Source organism: Ictalurus punctatus, chromosome 3 (assembly GCF_001660625.3).
Source record: "Ictalurus punctatus breed USDA103 chromosome 3, Coco_2.0, whole genome shotgun sequence".
Classification (NCBI taxonomy): domain Eukaryota; kingdom Metazoa; phylum Chordata; class Actinopteri; order Siluriformes; family Ictaluridae; genus Ictalurus; species Ictalurus punctatus.
Window position 1 is genome coordinate 17,055,107 of NC_030418.2, and position 20,089 is coordinate 17,075,195.

A 20,089-nucleotide genomic window follows, 5' to 3' on the forward strand; every position below is an offset into this window, starting at 1 on the left:
AACTACAATCATAATATGCATGGTATTATGCACCAAAAACAAAGTATGAACTGAACGAAATATTCAACAAGATTCAAATAACGTACTGCAAAACATGTCACCAAACTCTTGTCCTCTCCCTAATAATATCTGCGTGTCCACTGACTAAACTTCTTGAGCTTGGGTTCTTGAGTAACACATGCTAACTCTAAACTTTTCCTCTGTTTACTCCCATCAATGGGAAATTCTAACTGAACTGTAATCACTAAAATAGACCACAGACAACCTTCACATGATTCATGCTCACAACACTGGACATCTCAGCTACATTTTAATCTCTGAGCCTAGAGTCCAAGAACAAATGGAAGCTAAATGCATACTACAGCAATATATGTTAGTCTATATAAAACTAGTAGTACTATTAAACAAACCATTAATAGATCCGTGACAGATCTCAAACCACTGTAAGGCCATTAGGAAACATTTAATGGTGTATTCAGGTCAGGAGGGGTTAGATATATTTTATATGTATTTGCTTGGCAGACACTTTTATCCAAAGTGACTTACCACTTGAAGAGACTGTAATTCAAGCATACAACTGAGAATTCACTCAAGGGTTCAACTGTGGCAGTTTCAAGATCTTACAATCCTAAGCAATCTTAAGAGATTGACAAATCCAAATGACTAACACCACAAGCCTGCACTGATTATCTAAGCTTAACACTAATATTTTATGCCTTTTGCTTCCTCTTCAGGATTAAGAGGGTTAATTCAGAGAGTAAAGAGCAGAGTGTGTATGCATCAAAGAGACAGCATTAGATAATGGCTATAGGTAAGCACTTAACAGTTGTTGGTAAACATCTTTCTTGATATTGATGTTAAAAGTAGAATATTTTTGAGCACCCATCAAAGTAGCTACATTAACGGTGAATTGATTATTACATTAGTGGAGCAGTCACTTGTTTTCAGCATCCATAAATATTCTTCTAAAACCAATTTTCCTCCTAATTGTAAAAGTACACGTCAATTTAACAGTCATTATACGATGATAAATCAATATTTCGGGGTAACAAAACCTTTAATACCTGTTCACTATGTCACATGGCATAAAGTGAGTTCCACAGCCTGGCATTTTCTTTACTGTGTGTATGTGTGTAGGGACTTGTGTATAGGAACAACACCCACACCCCCTACATACCTGTTATACCCAGATTACTACATGTTTACAGTATATGTTACCAATTTCACTACCTGCATTATATTGGACAAACAACTGCACATATTTGCACTTTATTCCAAATATAGTCTTACTGTTGCTGCCACCAATCTTTTATATCCCTTATATTAGATTGTTCCCCTTTTCTGCTTGTATACAAATAAATTATGCTTATTTAACGTTATTTTATGACATGGACAGTTGAAAAAGCATTTCACCGCATGTTGTACTGTGTATGGTTGTGTGTGACCTATAAAATTAGAAAATGCGTGTGTGTGTGTGAGAGAGAGAGCGAGAGAGAGAGAGAGAGAAAGAGAGAGAGAGAGAGCGCATGAGCATGTATCAAGGAGTTGTGGATCTGAACAGAAGCTACTTAAGGTGTATGGATTTGCAGGGAGTAAAGCTCCTATTCTAGAGCTGTATAGTGCAGCTTAGTCCATCAGTGCTGAGTGGAGAGCAGACAGACGGGTGGGCCACCTCTCAGCTCTATTCTCATCCTTCTCTTTCCCTTGCCTTCTTTATCCAGAGAACAGCAGGCTTAAAATAACACACACCAATCCCACTGTTACATCAGCCACCTACCATAGCCTTATTTACAGGCCCTGTCACACATGCTATATATGGTCAACGGCACTTTTTCCATTTGTAAACTATGAAAGCAGTGCATAATTTATTACCATCTTCACATATATGGTACAAATAGAGTTAGCACCCTTCAGACAACAGAGCATGCATCTGACTAGAAAATAAACACTGCAAGACACAACTGTTATACATTTGAAACTGTGCAGAGGGAAAAACAGAAACAACATGTAGAAAAGGGATGGTGATATAACTGAAATCATGTATGATTTCATAATGTATGCATAAGCATTTGATATCTGTGAACACATCTGTGTTCACTATGAGAGCACAGAAGGAGCAGTACCTTTTATGGTGTCCAGAACTCACTGATGATTTATGAATACTCCAAATCACAAAGGAGACTGGACTGGGGGCAAGTGGGTGGCTGTGGCTCAGGAAGTAGAGCGGGTTGTCCACTAATCGTAAGGTTGGCAGTTTGATTCCTGGCCCACATGACTCCACATGCTGAAGTGTCCTTGGGCAAGACACTGAACCAAGTTGCTCCTGATGGCAAGTTAGCGCCTTGCGTGGCAGCTCTGCTACCATTGGTGTGTGAGTGTGTGTGAAAACCAGTGTAAAGCATGTTGTAGAATCACTAAGGTTAAAAAAGCACTATATAAGTGCAGACCATTTACCATAACCAAAGTAAGGGAAAACAGCATCCAGTTTTAGATAAGATATAACATCTACAGTACTTCTGTACTATAAAACTATAAACAGAGACTGAAATATCATCAATAAACAGATTCATCACTGATTATACTGAAATTTCTCCATTCCACATAATTTGCAATTGCTTTAAACAAATCAAGGATCTTGCATTTTCTAAAGACAGATAAACAGGACATGGCAAGTATACATGGCAAAAGCCTCAGCAGTATGTGGTGACATGCACAGTGAAGAAAAACAAACTCAAGATTAGAAGAATAGATTTCCTCTCATTTGAAATTTATTGTAACAAAAAAACTAACATTAAATTAAAGTGTATTGTTGTACTTTGAAAGAAATTAAAGCTTGTTCTTACACAAAGAACAATAAACAGTAATAAAAAAAGTGGTTTCAAATCATATTTGCAAAATATATATGATTAACTCCATCTCTGTATCTTAATATAAAGGTATGTTATTATATACCATGAGAGACTGTAAAAAAAAAAATTAACACAGAGCTGAAGTCTACACCCATGCTTCAAGCAGTCACTCCATCCATCTTGCGGCATTCCTGTAATGTTCTAGCCCCGTGGTTTGGTAGCGAAAGTGAGGTAACCGGTGTGTCCAGCCATCTCTCTAGGCGGTGTGGCAGTCCTGCAGGTCACTGAAGAGTAGCTGGGGTTTGTTGAAGGTGGAACTTCCTCTGGAAGAGGGTCAGAGGCTATCTTGGTTTTGTCTGTTCCACCCTCCGGGCCGAAGTCTGGTAAGGGCAGAGTGACAGAGCGGACGTCGTGTACCCTCTGCAGAACCTCCAGAGTGCAGATCTCCTCAAAACCATGATCCAGCAGAGCTTCACATGTCCTCTGGACCTGCTCGATACATGGAGAGAACGAGCACAAACGACCCCCTGCACAAAAAGAAGACACGAACAGAGTTACTTATGTATTATAATCTCAAAGAAACCTGACTGTTAGCACATCCGATCTGAACACATTTTTTTTTTTTAAATCTTCAAATACTTCAAATTCTGGAATTTCCAGAAATGTATTCTTGGCATTTTCTCAACTGATTTCTTGAGGAATCAACCCTGAGATGCTTTTTAAACAGTATTAAAGGATTTCCTACCTATGCTGGACACTTACAGTATTGGCTGCTTCTGGGAATATTTTGCTCAAAAGTCATCCATTTAAAAAATGTTTTTTTGTAAATAAAATGTTAGTTTTCTAATGAAAGAAATCAATATGTTGGCAGAATTATATTTTTGTCTACAACACAGATTTCAAACATTGAATCATACACTTTCAGATCAAAAGGTTTTTAAGATCATGAGATCATTTCAGTCGAGTGTCTCCAAACTTTTGACTGGTGGTGTGTGTGTCTATACACACACATACACACAGTACTGTGCAAAACACTTTTTTTAGTACAAACTTTGTTATAGCTCTTATTTCAACTTCGCCACATATCACATTGCTATTAGTCCTAAATTACCCCTGTCCCAACTTTTTGAAATTTGCATCAATTTCAAAATAAACTTTTATCTTCAAAAAGCTATGCAGTTCATTAGGTAAAACCTCAAATACCTTGTCTTTATACATTTTTCTGTCAAGTCAAAGAACATTTACAAATCACTTTTTATTAGCATTTTCCATACTCTGTCCCAACTTTTTCGGAATTGGGGTTGTACTACTGTTTGCTGCTCTTTACAGTACAGTGTTTTCAGTATAGTACAGGGTGAATTGAATGGTAATTTCCCTTCCTTTCTATTCTGACTCTGTTTCTCATGGGTTCACCCCAACATGTTCTGTTCACTCTCCTCACCTTTACTGGAACTGGGACTCTTTATATCTGGGAACATATTAAGACTATAATAAGGTTATAGATTGTCTCTTTGTGATCAATTTAGGTCCATCAAGTGCATCTAAAAACACTGACACATACATTAAGAAAAAAAGGTATTTCATCATTGCAGTGAGGCACAGAAATGTGGTCTACATATTACTCAATTGATTGTGTAGTGGGGAGTGCTTTAGTCCGCTGACAGACATTATGGACACAGTCAAAAGAAACTGAAGAGACAGAGAGATAGAGAACAAGAGAGTCAAAGTATGCCTGAAATGTTCCACAGCCAAATAAACCAATTCCATGCAAGCCAAGTCATAAACACAGACTCATCGTTTCCTGGCAACAGCGGCCTCGGAGAGAGGAAAGTCATGGCAGCGTGGGAGTCCTCCATGCTCTCCAAGCACTAAACATGAGTAGGCCATCAGCCAAACAATGACAGGAATTACACAAAAAGAGAAAGAAAAAGAGAGAAAACCACTGTAGGAGTTAGAAGATTCACAACAGCAGGGGTCTGACATCCGTCACATCCTTACATGCATCTTTTTTGTAAACGTGATCAGAGGCTACACAAAGCTCAGTCAGCCACTCTGCACGATACATGCACAATGCACACTGTTTAAGTTCCTAAGTAAGAAGCCTTCATGACAGAGTGATTTTTTAAAGAACTTTGAACAGGACCAACAAGCGAGAAACCCTACATTTATACTGCAGTTCTCTCAAGGAATCCCATTCCCTCAACCTAACCTCTCTGCAGTCTCACAACCTATCCCTTTATGGTCAAAAGTTTGTCACTGTGTGTCTGTACGTGTGTGCAAGTGTGAGAGTGTAGAAGCGCGAGAGGGAGGGAGGGCGAGAGAGAGAGCACATTACATGTACATAACTACATGAATATAAACACAACAAACTTACAAATTTAAATCACTTTAAAAAAAAGTCATTTATGACAGAAGAGAGGTAAAATTTCACTGTTGAAAACTATTATTATTTTCACAACATCTCTGTATTCAAAATCCACATTTAAAATGTTTAAAAGTGGAACCTAGGTTCTTAAGCGCCTAAAACAAGTATCCTGAACTTTTTGGATAAATGACCCTTGTGTTGCTTGATGTAAGAAATAGGGTTAGGGTTAGGGTTAGGATAAATGCATTCCATTTATGGCATATTTTAGTATGTGTCCTAAAAGTGAGGCACATGCACAAATAAACCATTCTGCTTGGTAAATAAATAAAAATGAAACATTACAGTTAAATGCAATTTTTAAAAGAAATAAACACCCCTATTACTCAATTCAAAAGTGCAACGAAGCCATGATTAATACCACACAGTGTAGCTCTGATGAGCTGAGCAGCTGACTAGTCCAGGCCTGTTTGCTAGAGATGAAGCTACTCAGCTGCAGGAACAGGGATGCATGCTTGAGCACCTATGCACAGAGTATGTTTGGCCACAGCCATCAACAAACAAAAGGGATTAGAAAAAAATTTACCTATACACCCATATTAATCATTGCCATTTATTAAATAAATGAGGGGGGTAGGCTAGTTTCAAAATCATTGACCTGCAATAAACCAAGTTAAATGCATTGGCAGTAGCGCATTGATAGATGTGAGAGACGTGATGTTGCCTCAGATGGGTTCCTGTGTATTCTGTTGTGTTGCCATAACAATACTGTTTACATAAACTTAGAAAAAAATCATACAAATTAAGAACATAAAAATAAACAGAAGCTTTATCAGATACAACATAAAACATAGTCTGTAGTACACTTGGCCTTGTCTGACCAGATTTAGTATTCTCTCCCTCACTCTCTCTCACACACACATTATATATATATATATATATATATATATATATATATATATATATATATATATATATATATATATATATATATATATATATACACACACACACACACACACACACACACACACACACACATATATATATATATATATTAATATGTTGATTTCATCCAGACACAGGGATGACTAGTGTTATTCCAACATGAATACATTTCCCCTCCATCTTATGAGTAAATGATTCACAGAGAAATGACTGTTTAAGAAAGTCAATACTTCCTCAGTGAGAGGACAATAATAGCAAGGCATTTAGACACCAGAACACATAAAACCCTTAACACATGCATGTAGCATGTCAGAGATGGGACAGATGTTCAGGAGCACCAGACAATCAGACAACTGGTTGTTATGCTATATAACTGCCCTATTTTATAAGGAATGGACACCATTTTTAGATTTACTTATTCTGTAATCCTGGGTAGAGGCAGAATCTTAACATTTTTCTGCATGCTCTTTAAAAACAAGTGCATGCAGACACACATACTCACCTCTGCGTTTGAATGCTTTCTTGGCATGTATGATGGCCTCCCATGGTGATGGGATGTCCAGAAATACCGCATCGGCTACACCCAAAACACCAAAGCCTTCTTTACACACATCCTGGTTTCGGACAGTCACTAGATGTCCCACCTTGTGATCTCTGAACTCTTCTGTAGCCTTTTCTGCCCGCTGGGCATGAAACTCGACTGTGTGCAGGTGGCCATTGGGCGCAATGGTGCGGAGAATGGCGTGGGACAGTGAGCCGCTGCCAGTGCCTGTCTCACACAATCACATGAGAAAAATTAAAAAATTTATTGCAGGCTATAACAGAGCAATTCCTTTATTACATTTGATTTTACAGTAGGTTATAGTAATGATGCAGGTGTGTGTACACTAGCTAGTGTCAGGCAGATGAAAGTAAACCAGTAAGCTGGTACTTTTAAGACAAGAGATTCTGCTAAAGATTACGTTAAGCACAGGCAGTGACTGAAGAGGGTGGTGTACGACATGTGTAGTTCTGCTCTTAATTAGGGCTCTATACTTAGACAAGGTTCTACCATTACCTGGCTTTATACAGGATTTTGTTCGTATTGCTGTGCTTGTGCCAAAGAACATGCACCAAATGTCAAAAAAAAACAAAAACAATATATGAAGTCTTAATTCACATACAAATGTGGCCAATTCACCTAACAACGTGGGTTTGAAAGGTGGGAGGAAACCGGAGAACACAGACAGACATGGGAAAATATGCTCCACACGGACAGTCATCTGACCTCGGGATCAAACCAGGAGACCCTGAAGCTATAAGGGGGCAAAGTTTCCTCCCACTGTGCTAACTCCTAAATGAGATTAGATCAGTCATATTTCATGTGTGCTTTTTTGCCATTCAGAATGCAGGCAATCTTACCAAAATGTCTTAACATAGCCAAACAAACTCATGACTAAATTTACATACCTTTTATACTGGGGTTATCTACACAGTTAATAGAAGTTCAGTAGTGAAATATTCATCTGATTGTAGCTCAGTGTTACTGATCAGGTCAATACACCATGGAGCCAGTTAATACTTTCACTATATGGTTAAAAGTATGAGGGCACCTGATCATATGGACCTTCCCCAATTGCTGATACAATGTTGGAAGCACACAATTGTTTAGAATGTCTTTGTATGCTGTAGCATTGCAATTCCTCTTCATTAGAACAAAAGGGCCCAAAACCCAGCATGACAATGCTCCTGTACTCCATGAATACATAGTTTGCCAAGTTTGGAGTGGACGAACTCGAGTGGATTGCACAGAGACCTGACCTCAACCCAACTGAACACTTTGGGATGAACTGGAATGATGACCAGGCCTCCTCACCCAACATCAGTGCCTGACCTCACCAACACTCAAGTCGGAATGAGCACAAATCCCCACAGAAACACACCTAGGTTTAATGGAAAACCTTCCCAGAAGAGTCAAGATTATTATGATAGCAAAGGGGGGACTCTGGAATGGGATGTTCAAAAAGCATGAGTGTGATTGTCCAGGCTTCCACAAAATTTTGGACATATAGTGGAAATTAAGAGAATACATCAGATTAGAATAAAAGGTACACACTTACCCACGCATATACATGCAAGTTTCAAGTGTAAATACATATATTTACAGGCAAACACATGGAAAGACAGAACTGTACATGCCAACTCCTTCTGTCCACAGTGTTACATCACCATAGCTTTTGTTTTACAACAACAATGCGGGCAATGTTTGGTCCACAGGGTGGTATTCAGATGGAAGAGGATAGCTGAACTCAGGATCATGGATCAGGAAAGGAGAAGGGCAAAGAGATCAGCGTGACCAAGAGGGAAAATGAGATATGAAGATTCTTATGATAAGTCTAACAAAAGGGTTTGTACCACAAGAAAGGACTGGACAACAAACCACAAAGCAACACAGAAGAATGTTTTGTTAAACAGCTCAGATATATTGAAGTCACTACTGACCATATTCAATCACAAAACCAACACAAAGTGTGTGAGAGACTGTTCTGTCTTCCACTTAAGCATTGCTCAAAAATCATTCAGCAGGAGAATACCACACAGAACAACCCAGCTAAAATGAGCTGGCTCCAGAGTACTGAGAGGGTGTATATGTGCTCTGAGGCCATTAAATAGATCCATTCAGACCGAGTTGCTCCCACTTAGTGAATGAGCAAACAGACGGAAAGGAAAACATCCAACAAACAGAGAAAGGAGTCAAACACGGAGAAAGAAAAACACCACATAAACATAAAGACCTGAGGATACAGAGAGAAGCAAAACATTCTACAAAAACAGTGGGGGAATAATATTTTCCAGACAATTAAAAAACAAAATGTTTTCGGATAGTAAAGGCGCCAGTCTGCAGTTGCTTCATAGAAGCTCTTTCAGATAAATTACACAAGGAGCTAAAGAAAGTGTGCAAAAGTGTCACTATGATGCAGTTCCTCGAATTATCCCAGGGCCATCAAAAAGCTAAGGGATTGTGGGTTGATTTTGTATGTTGACAAATTTCATTTTTAAATAGTAAGTGAGGAAGGGAAGGGTGGGATGTGCTAGAAGTGTTTAAGACATGCCATGCAACATCACCACCATATTGGTTAACAACTGGCAGAAATTATGTTTATAGCTTAGGAGGCACCTAAGCTTTCTAAAGACATAACCATTTGATTGGAAACAAATTTACAGTAAGTCATCAATATTTCTACCTAGTTAAAAACACCCCTGTAAAATAAAAAGAGAAAACCTCCAATATTCTTGCAATTGTTTTGATATGTACAGACTTATAGGCTATGTGACATGTAGAAGCTCTAAACATCCAATTTAATGGGTACCAACTAACACACAGTGCCACAGTAAGTTGTTGTTTCATGGGCACTTTAGTAATGGGGTTAGAAATTAAATCAGACCTGTATTGTTGCAAAACATCTATGTCAATCAATGCACACAAACACACAAGCTAAATTCACAAGGTGACCCTCTTTCTCCTAAGAGCACACATTCCTAAACCTGCATAAGGTTTAATCCTTGATAAGTACTGCAAACTTACTCAGCTCAATCACAGGGTCACTTTCAGTAAAGTTAGTATAACAAATCACACATTAGGCAACTATTTGAACAAGCAGTACACTCCTTGTGTTTAAAATGACTGCCCATTAATCTCTCAATATTGCAGGACTTTTCAGTTGTTTTTCTAATTTCTATTTATAGATTTGCATTTTTCCAATGCATGCTCAAAAGACGTTAACTTGCTCCTTTACATCACAAATGAGGTCAGATGTACCAACGTTATAATTCTCATAGACCTGACATAATGCCAGAACTGAAAATAGCATGGACATCAGCTAATACTGCAGAACAAAAAGAAGAGTTTTAGATTTTGCCTGACCATATACAATAGTTAAGGAATGGGTTATTGGCTTAGTTAGTCCAGTTAACAGAAATGCCTTTTGGAGATATTGATGAACAGTGAATTCTTAGTCTTATATAATATTATGGTCTAATTAATGGATCGGTTTTACCAGTTGACTAATCACGAGCACAACATGTTCTGATTAAGTCAGTGGAGTGTGGAATGGCTCCATAGCGGGTCTGTGTTTGAGCACTAGACTCCACTTTGATGGGCATCATGGAATCATGCCCAAGAAAGATGATGACCACATCACCTTCCTGAATGAGCTCTGAGTACTCCACCATACTCATTGGACAGTTGTTCACATAATGACACTGCATTTTAGCAGGAATTCACCATGTGTTCACCACATGGATGACTGTATAATTTTTCAGAAAAAGCCCAACAAAATATGGGTTACTAAAGGTTGTGGTTAATGAAGGATTTGCATACTTTCTAATTCCTAAATTAGTTAATCATGGAATAACTTAGTAAACAGTTCTGCCTCAGCCATCTCACCTGATTCACAGACAATGGAGCCTGGTTTGAGGTCCAGCATCAGGGTGATGTTGGCGATGTCTGTTGTGTAAAGGATCTGGGTTCGGTGAGGCAGATTCACAGTCCACAGCTCTGGAGTGGGATGCAGCACATACACCCAACCACCCTTACTGCACGTTACTTTAGAACCAAACCGTCGACCGATTAAGTCAGTGGAGTGGCGAATGGCTCCATAGCGGGTCTGTGTTTGAGCACCAGACTCCACCTTGATGGGCATCATGGAATCATGCCCAAGAAAGATGATGACCACATCTCCTTCCTGAATGAGCTCTGAGTACTCCACAAAACTCATGGGACAGTTGTGATTAGCTGCAATATTGGACAAAAAGGTAGTTCTGAGACAGTGTTTACTTAAGTTACTGGACATAGCAGTAACCAGGATGACCAGAAGATAATTAGATTTCAGTTAATTAATAGATCAATAATAATAATAAAAACAACAACAACAATATATTTAAGCAATATCACACCCACAGTCTTGCTGTTGTAGTAAATATCAGCATGGCTGTGAATCGGCTGCAGGAAATCACAGCTATACTGATATTCAGTAGAACAGCATGGCTGCAAGTGCAATATTGCTTTTATACAACAGTTCAATAAACAAGAAATTAAAATCAAGTAACTGACATTTCAGACACAATAAAGATAAATATTTGGTTTATTTTTGCTGTCAATGAAATAGCACCCAGAGAAGCTACAGCTGGATAGAGCGCTGCCTGTTACCATGCAATGCACAGACTGACAGCCAGTAGTAAGTGTAGTAACCATTTCAATGTAATGAACTATTGCTAGAATTGGATTTTTATGTAGCGAACACAGATAAGCAGAGTGATGCGAACAGTGAAAAATACCAGTGCTGATATACTAAATATCAGCACTCTTGGAACACCACTTGTCCAATCAAATTAGTGGACTGGAACTAACTGATGATATTCCTTGCCAGCGCAATTCTCCTAAATGTCCTTTATCAGCTATGCAAGCTGGAAGGGGTGAAATATATTTGTTTCATACTGAACTATATCAGCATTCTAGACAAAAAATATTTGTCTGAATGTTTTTAAAATCCATATTAAAAATCAGATTATCTTACTCATAGCACTCACCATTAAACATAGCATTTGTGACTGTGACATTCAGTTTCAGTTCAAATCTGTAGATTTTTTAAAAACTAAATAGAAATTGTTTTATTTATTTTATTTAATTGTTGGACTAACCCTGTTGTACTTTTAATTTTTCTTTTAATTTCAAGATATTTTAGTCTTATAAGTATTATTTATGATTGTGGATTGATTTATTGTTTGTCTAATTTAAAAATAGATATTTTATGCAAATGTTTTGAACTCAAAACTGCTATATAAATAAATATTTTCAGTGAATCAATGTTGTCCATTAGTCCAGTTTCACACAGTGCATGCGCAATGCTTTCCAGAACCACTGGCATAAAGTTGGTTTGACGTTGGACAGTCGATATTCGCAGATATGCGGAAATTAAGTGACCGTCTCTAAAGTTACATACGACATTGTTAAACACATTTCTAACTTCAATAACATTTGAAGGGAATGACTTACAGTCACATAACCAACTGTAAAATGTTCATCTAGGTGTCAGGTATGACACATACCTTTAAAAAAATTTTTATATTTATTAAAATAAGCTATTAAATCATATGTAAATTTGATATGAATTTCACCACAGAATGGGCCCATACACAAAATATACCATAATTTAAAGCTCAAAAGCATTTGAAGGGAATTATGTAGTCACAAAACCAACTGTACAGTGTTCATCTAGGTGTCACGTATGACGCACACCTTTTCAAATTTACATATGATTTAATTTATTTAATTTAATAAATATCAAAATCTAATTTGACTAGACGACTTTACAGAAAGCATGCCGTCGATCATCCTTTAGCCAATTTAGCTGTGGACTGTTACTTATATATACACATTACTGGTTTCAAAATATTGAGTGCTGTGCAGCTACTCATTCATCAGCTCATGTTAGCTATTTGTCTGTTATTTGGCTATAAAGTAACTCTTCATAAAATAATTTTGGTAACTATAAGCTTTATTAGGAATCAACTGACTTTATTTGAATTCACTATAAAACCTGCCAAGTTTAACAGTTAGTTAAGCCGTTAATGATTTTGGGTGTCCAGGGCTAGGTAACCAAACACTACACAATTTATACATCTTCTGGGGTTTTATTTAACAGTAGGCGTTTTGTCCTTCTCTTGTAAAAATTAATAAATAAATGAAAACCCCAGACATTTTCAAGTCTTTTTAACGAATCACACTTTCTATGTTCGTGCTATTTAAAAACCTGCTGGAAATGGGGACGCATTATATGTGATCAGTGTTGGTAAATTCGGCTAACTAAGGTGCTTTAAACTAACACTAAATTTCTAGACAAAAATAGCGCCAACGGCTGTTAGCTAAGAGAGAGGAATTGAGCTGATAGATGTGTCGGTGGGATGTCTTGTCCAGATGGAGTCAGTTACATAATGACAGGTGCAAAACATGCAGGAGTCCTGCACAAATACGCTTTCCACAGCTAACTACAAGACTTGAGCATCATCTATTCACTACAGTATCCTTGCTAGCCACGTTAGCAAACTGCAATATCATGTTTACATTAGTAAAGACAGAATTTACACACTATTACGGTTCGCTCATGTAAAGGACACGTAAACAATGATCCTAACAAGACACTTACCTTTAGTGATAACGGTTTAAAGTTTATGTTGTCTGTCAGTAAAACCGGTCTACACACGTGTTAGTAAAGCAACACTGGCTTGCCACTAACGTGTCGCAGACAGATGACGTAATGAACGCCGACACAACTTCTTTGACCTTCCTCTGTTAGCTAATGTAATTCACTTGCATATTGACCGATATGTTGTCTTTTATTGTTATTATTATGCATAAATCATTCAGCATTCAACCACACACAGATACATAGACAGATCACTTGCGCGTTTTTGCAATGTATGACTGGTGTGCCTCCACCAAAGTACACAGATACTTGCAAATATAGCAGTTTATCATGCTTGAAGTAAAAAAAAATGTAAATGGCAGGTGTCGTAGACTACTATCTGCATTAATGGAAATGAAAAGCAAATTATTTAAATATACAATACTATGTGATAAAGCCCTGGAGGTTTAGAAATGTTGCAGTGGCACTCGAAATGCTGTGTCCTCAGCCTCACATTCTCCTGCTCCAATGAATGGACTACAAGTATTAACCAATAGGAGCCGCTCTTGCACACTATAAAACAAACGCTCCATCCCAAACCCTTGCCGGGGAGCAGGATCATTTTTAGAGTACAGTATATAGTTGGGAGAAAGTGGGGACTTTTGTGTCAAACCCGTCTTCATCTAGTAGTAGTCCACAGGTAAGATTATGTATTTTTATTTTAAAAATGAAAACGACAAAAGCTGAATTGCAAGTCTGCAAGGTAATTCGGAGGTCAGATTGAGGACACTAAACGAGATTCATGTTTTCCATTACAACATGAAGGACTTGGTTTTAATATGTCTGCTGCGTTGAATAAACACGTTTCAGTTGTTTGCGACTTTTCTGAAGAGATTTTTTTTTATGCGCGTCTCGGACCCAGTTATATGTGTAGTCAGAAAACCGTTCTTGTTTGTTTGTGTTTTCTGGTCGTGTTTAATCAGAGATAAGGCACCTACCTAGTCTTTTGCACTTCTATCCCAGACTGTACATTACAGCTTGTTTTAACAATGCATTCACTCCTTAATATTCGGGCAGTTTGTTGTTGTTTGCGTCTGGCCAAATGTTACAGGATGCGTGTTTAATCTGACTTTACGGTAAGGAGCATTTGATATCTAATAAGCACACAATCATTCATTCAGCCGTCTGTGTAATCAATACATTCATGGGGTTTTTATTTATAATATATTGAGTCAAGCTAAATTTATTCAATTTTAATAAGCGAACATTCGTAATGTGCGTTGAATTTTTATAGCGGTAAACTGTCGACATTATTTATTAAACAAAACCAAGTCCTTGTTTGGATGACTGTATTGTCCGGTTTGTATGGAAAAGTTGACGTGTTTTTGTATGGGCTCCGCTCCTCGGTGCACGCAGGGAGTCTCCGCCATGCCTTTCGGAAACACTCACAACCAGCTGAAGATGAAGTACTCGTCTGAAGCAGAGTTTCCCGACCTGACCAAGCACAACAACCACATGGCCAAAGTGCTCACCCCTGATTTATACGAGCGCTTGCGCAGTAAACAGACACCGAGTGGCTTCACGCTGGATGATGTGATTCAGACTGGAGTCGATAACCCAGGTAAAGCTGCTTAAATGTCTTTGTACCCGAACACAAAGCTGAAACCATCTGCTCCAAAGCATCACAGTTTAATAGAGTGCATAACTCCCTTATTAGGTCTTTTATCCCAATAAACCAGGTTCAGTCTAATAGATGGAGCTCTTCATGGTCTGTATCAGGTGTGTAGGGAGTAGGGAAAGTTACTGGATTTGGAAACCAGTGTCTTGCATTACAAAATCCAAAAAAATTCAACACTAAAGTTGATTGTCCTGGTGGCGTGTTGGCCGAACACTTCACATAGTTTGTTTTAGAGCCAGGCTTAGCCAGACCAGTTTCAGATTGTGAATACAAATTGATGATCATCTATAACAGAGTAGAATTAACTACCAAATCCATAAAATGCATGCTGTACTGGAACCTGGCTGAGTTTTATATTTTAAATAAATAAATAAATAAATAAATAAATAAATAAATTCTCTTACATCAATAAAATCTCTGCTGAGGATGAATACCCAGACTTCAGCCAGCACAGCAGCCATATGGGCCAAAGTTTTGACACTGGATATGTGTACAAGAAGCTCCATTAGCATTCCACTCCCAGTGGCTTCACCATACATAGCCATTCAAACTGGTAGATAATCCTGGTAGAACACTCTCCGGTTAGAATAAGTCTTTCTGTTTTTACAAAAAGAAGTGAATCAGAGTCCAGGACTGAATATCATCTTCAGTGAAGAGGGTTGTTTTTTGTTTTTTCTTCCAGTGGAAGCTTAAATTAGATTAGCAAGAAAATGTTTTTTCCAGTCATAATATTTTTCATATTGGTGTAATTGTGCCTTGTGTACTCTAGTGTTTTTTTTTTTGTTTGTTTGTTTGTTTTTTTTGTTTTTTTTAGTGAAAAGTCATCTCTTTGCGTGTAGAGCTGATTTTTCCATTTCTCCATCCTAGGCCACCCCTTCATTATGACTGTGGGCTGTGTGGCGGGAGATGAGGAGACCTATGAGGTGTTTAAGGAGCTGCTGGACCCTGTCATCAAGGACAGACATGGTGGATACAAACCCACTGATAAACACAAAACTGACCTGAACCCAGCCAACCTCAAGGTACAGTTATGACTTGCAGTGTGCCAGCTACTGCAATATGTGCAATCTTTACTAATTGAAGTATTCATGCTAATTAATGTTTTTGTTTTTTTTTTGTTTTTTTTTTCTGAAGGGTGGGGATGATCTGGATCCCAACTACGTGCTGAGTTCTCGTGTGCGAACAGGCCGGAGCATTCGTGGATTTTGCCTGCCACCACACTGCAGTCGCGGCGAGAGGAGAGCTGTTGAAAAACTCTCTGTGGAAGGTATAGTTCTACAGCAGGGCAGGACTCCATCTAGTGGCAATCTTCTGGGCATGTGGGGGAGCTAAGGGTGCAAGTTATGATTTGAGAACTTTCAGAGGTTGTAGCAAATTTCTAAGAATGAAATGTGGAAATAGTGGCACTAATCCAAGTTACTTTCATTGTTGCACTTCAAGTCCTATCCACAGTGAATATCAGAAATTTCTATGAATAAACAAACTGCTAGATTCAAATTTCTAATGGTATATATGTACAACTTTCTTACCATTCCATCATTTTGAGCATAAACCTACAAATTCATCTGGGTATGCCAAGACCCATTGTAAAAACAGGCACAACCATCAACCAGTTATTAATTTAACCCAGTGGTTGCTGGAATTTTTTTTTTTTTTTTTTTTTTTTTTTTTTTATAAAAGTAATTTATTTATTTTTCCAGTTCTCCCCTTGTGATTGTTGCAGTGCTCTTGAGTTGAGATGTTGCATAGACCAAATCGGGTTTCTGTGACTTTTATGTATTTGGAGATTTATTTACCAAGCGGTCATGCATGATGCTTACAACTAAAACCACCTGACTCAAAATTAAATGTCAGTATTTATTGGGGATAATAAACCACATCTTTTGCAACTATTTTTTAAAAATCTGTTGTGGTGATTAAGCTTCAGAATGTGTATAATCTCTTACTTTTCCCAGCATGCTTTTTAATTAATTTATTTTAAAAAGATTGTTGCTGTTAAAGATAGTAATGCATACCCATTGCTGTAATAGTAGCAAAAGGGAAAGGTTTCAAGTTGACCATGCACTGAATTTTTCTGTCTGTTTTGTAGCTTTAGGTGCCCTGAGTGGAGATCTGAAAGGGAAATACTATGCTCTGAAAAATATGTCAGAAGCAGAACAGCAGCAGCTGATTGATGACCACTTCCTCTTTGACAAGCCTGTGTCTCCCCTGCTGTTGGCCTCTGGAATGGCCCGTGATTGGCCTGATGCCAGGGGAATATGGTAAGTGTTGGAGCAACCACAATACAGAATTTGTACTGGGGTTCCACCTCTTATGTGAAGGTAGAATTGCCAAAACTTACACTAATATGCTTTATATCCTATAAACATATCTGCGCACACCTAGTATTTAATTCTACATTTATGTACGGAAGTATGACCGTGTGAGATTTAAGTTCAAAAAGAACGTTTAAAAAATATAAATAAATAAATAATTGTGCATTGATTGCTCATAAAATTGAGGGCTCATTTGTACAGAGAATACAGACCCTGTTTTTAAAAAAAAAAAAAAAAAAAAGTATAGTATAATTAGCCGATCAGATGTTTAGGTAAATGATTATCAATGAGCCGCAAAATGAGAATTTTTACAAATATATTTATATATGTATGTATATGTGGTGTGTATGTGTTATTTTTATATATATATTTGTAAAACTTCTCAATTTGCAGCTCATTGATAATTCTTTGCCTAAACAGAACTAAACATGTGATTGACTAATTATATTGTACAAATTTTTTTTGTGTATATAACTACATTTTACACACACACACACACAGTCCCCTCCACTAATATTGGCACCCTTGGTAAATATGAGCAAAGAAGGTTGTGAAAAATTGTCTTTATTGTTGAACCTTTTGTTAAAAAAAAACAAACACTTGTGGATATCAAACGATTGCAAACAAAACAACAATTATTGGCACCCTTTGTCAATACTTTGTGCTACCTCCCTTTGCCAAGAGGGATTTGCCAAGGGATCTGAGACCATTCCTCCATACAGAATCTCTCCAGATCCTTCAAATTTCCAGGTCCATGCTGATGGACTCTTCGCTTCAGTTCACCCCACAGGTTTTCTATGGGTTTCACCTCAGGGTGCTGGGATTGCCATGGAAGGATGTTGATTTTGTTGTCAGTTTCTTGATGTATGTTTTGGATCATTGTCCTGCTGGAAGATCCAATCACGGCCCATTTGAAGCTTTCTGGAGAGGCAGTCGGGTTTTCATTTAATATCTGTTAATATTTGATCGTCAATGATGCCATGCATCCTAACAATGCAATGTCGGTCATCTGGCAGAAAAATGGCCCAAAACATTAAAGCTCCACCACCATATTTAACCGTGGGCATGAGGTACTTTTTCCATATGGCTCCCTCTGTGTGCACCAAAACCACCTCTGGTATTTAGTGCCAAAAGCTCTATTTTGGTTTCATCTGACCATAGAACCTGATCCCATTTGAAGTTCCAGTAGTGTCTGACAAACTGAAGATGCTTGAGTTTGTTTTTAGATGCGAGTCGAGGCCCCCCCCCCCCCCCCCTTTTTTCTCACCCAAACCCCATTTTGTGAAGCGCAGCAACCTTTTTCTGTGTGTATGCGTGTGTGTTTCTTTACATAGGACTGACCGGATGCAGGTACTATTAGACACCTAATACTATTTGAATATTGCCACTGAGTGGTGGATATTAAAATGTCTGTTAGTGGTAATATTGGGGGGGTCGCAGTTCAATTCAGTAATCATGTTCACAGGAGTGACATTTGAGCCATGCGGACAGTTTTAGAGCTACGTTTATGAATTGAGTAAAGATGTTCAAGCTCTTGGCAATACTACTTGGCCGTCTGGTAGCCCCTTCTACACTGGAGACTGTGCTAACTTGTCCCAGTTTAGTGATCATGTTCATATCATTTCTCTATTCAGAGAACTATTCACACCACATGACTTGAATCATTTTGATAACTCTGGCTTTAAAAAAAAATGTAAAAGAAATTTGGGACCAAGCAGTTCCATTAACTAATCATTCCTATTAATGTTTGTCAGGCACAATGACAAAAAAACATTCCTCGTGTGGGTGAATGAGGAGGATCACTTGCGTGTCATCTCCATGCAGAAAGGTGGAAACATGAAAGAAGTGTTTACTCGTTTCTGCACAGGCCTCACCAAGGTAATCTGCTCATCAACATTCAAGAGTGATTTAAAGTTGTTGAGGAGAAACTGAGTCTAATGAACTGTGCTGTAAATTACTGCTGTTTACTGACTCGTACCCTTTTCAGATTGAGGAGCTGTTCAAGAGTAAGGGACATGCGTTCATGTGGAACGAGCACCTGGGCTATGTCCTCACCTGCCCGTCTAACCTGGGTACAGGGCTGCGTGGAGGTGTGCATGTCAAACTCCCAAATATGAGCAAGCACAACAAGTTTGAGGAGGTGCTCAAGAGATTACGCCTGCAGAAGCGTGGAACAGGTAAATGTTACAAATGACCCATATAAGAAGGCAAGCTGTTTGTCTGAAGCTCAGTGCTGCCCTCTATAGGCTGCTGGTAGTGAATATAAGCTGACTGTTCTGGCACTAATGCTGTATTCAATGTGTCAGGTGGCGTGGACACTGCTGCAGTGGGTGGTGTGTTTGATATCTCTAATGCTGACCGGCTGGGCTTCTCTGAGGTGGAGCTCGTTCAGATGGTGGTAGATGGAGTCAAGCTGCTGGTGGAGATGGAGAAGCGATTGGAGAAAGGCCAGGCCATTGATGACCTCATACCTGTTCAAAAGTAACTCCAGCAACTATCCTTCTACCTCACTCATCCAAAATTCCCCTCTTCATTCCCCCCACCACATCCCACTCCTATGAGATTAATAAAAGGATGTATATTATATTTAAGATGCCCTTAATATGGTGACAAATGAATTAAATGCTCTGCCAGTTTACACCTGTCTATTGTATTGTCTCAAAAATCAGTAGTGGTTGAAGCCATAACATATGGACCTGTTAAATGGTACAAAATCTAAGTATCATCTGCAATTGTTTTAAAGTTAAAGCTAAAACAAACACAATTGTATTGAT

General features: G+C 38.3%; 2 protein-coding genes across 2 annotated transcripts; one reads left to right on the forward strand and one right to left on the reverse strand.

Annotated features, from left to right (window-relative positions):
• Positions 1-2,746: 2,746 nt before the first annotated feature.
• Positions 2,747-13,370, reverse strand: trmt61a (tRNA methyltransferase 61A). Its single transcript, NM_001200433.1, is given in 4 exon segments — positions 2,747-3,376; positions 6,662-6,928; positions 10,586-10,933; positions 13,344-13,370. Coding segments are annotated over 3 exon segments (924 nt in total). The 5' UTR covers positions 10,917-10,933; positions 13,344-13,370; the 3' UTR covers positions 2,747-3,050.
• A 562-nt stretch (positions 13,371-13,932) lies between these two features.
• Positions 13,933-19,953, forward strand: ckba (creatine kinase, brain a). The gene is made up of 8 exons (NM_001200451.1): positions 13,933-14,022; positions 14,739-14,943; positions 15,868-16,022; positions 16,135-16,267; positions 17,090-17,261; positions 19,070-19,193; positions 19,303-19,492; positions 19,622-19,953. Exons 2-8 carry the CDS (start codon positions 14,751-14,753, stop codon positions 19,798-19,800), a joined length of 1,146 nt encoding a protein of 381 aa, NP_001187380.1. The 5' UTR covers positions 13,933-14,022; positions 14,739-14,750; the 3' UTR covers positions 19,801-19,953.
• Positions 19,954-20,089: the final 136 nt, after the last annotated feature.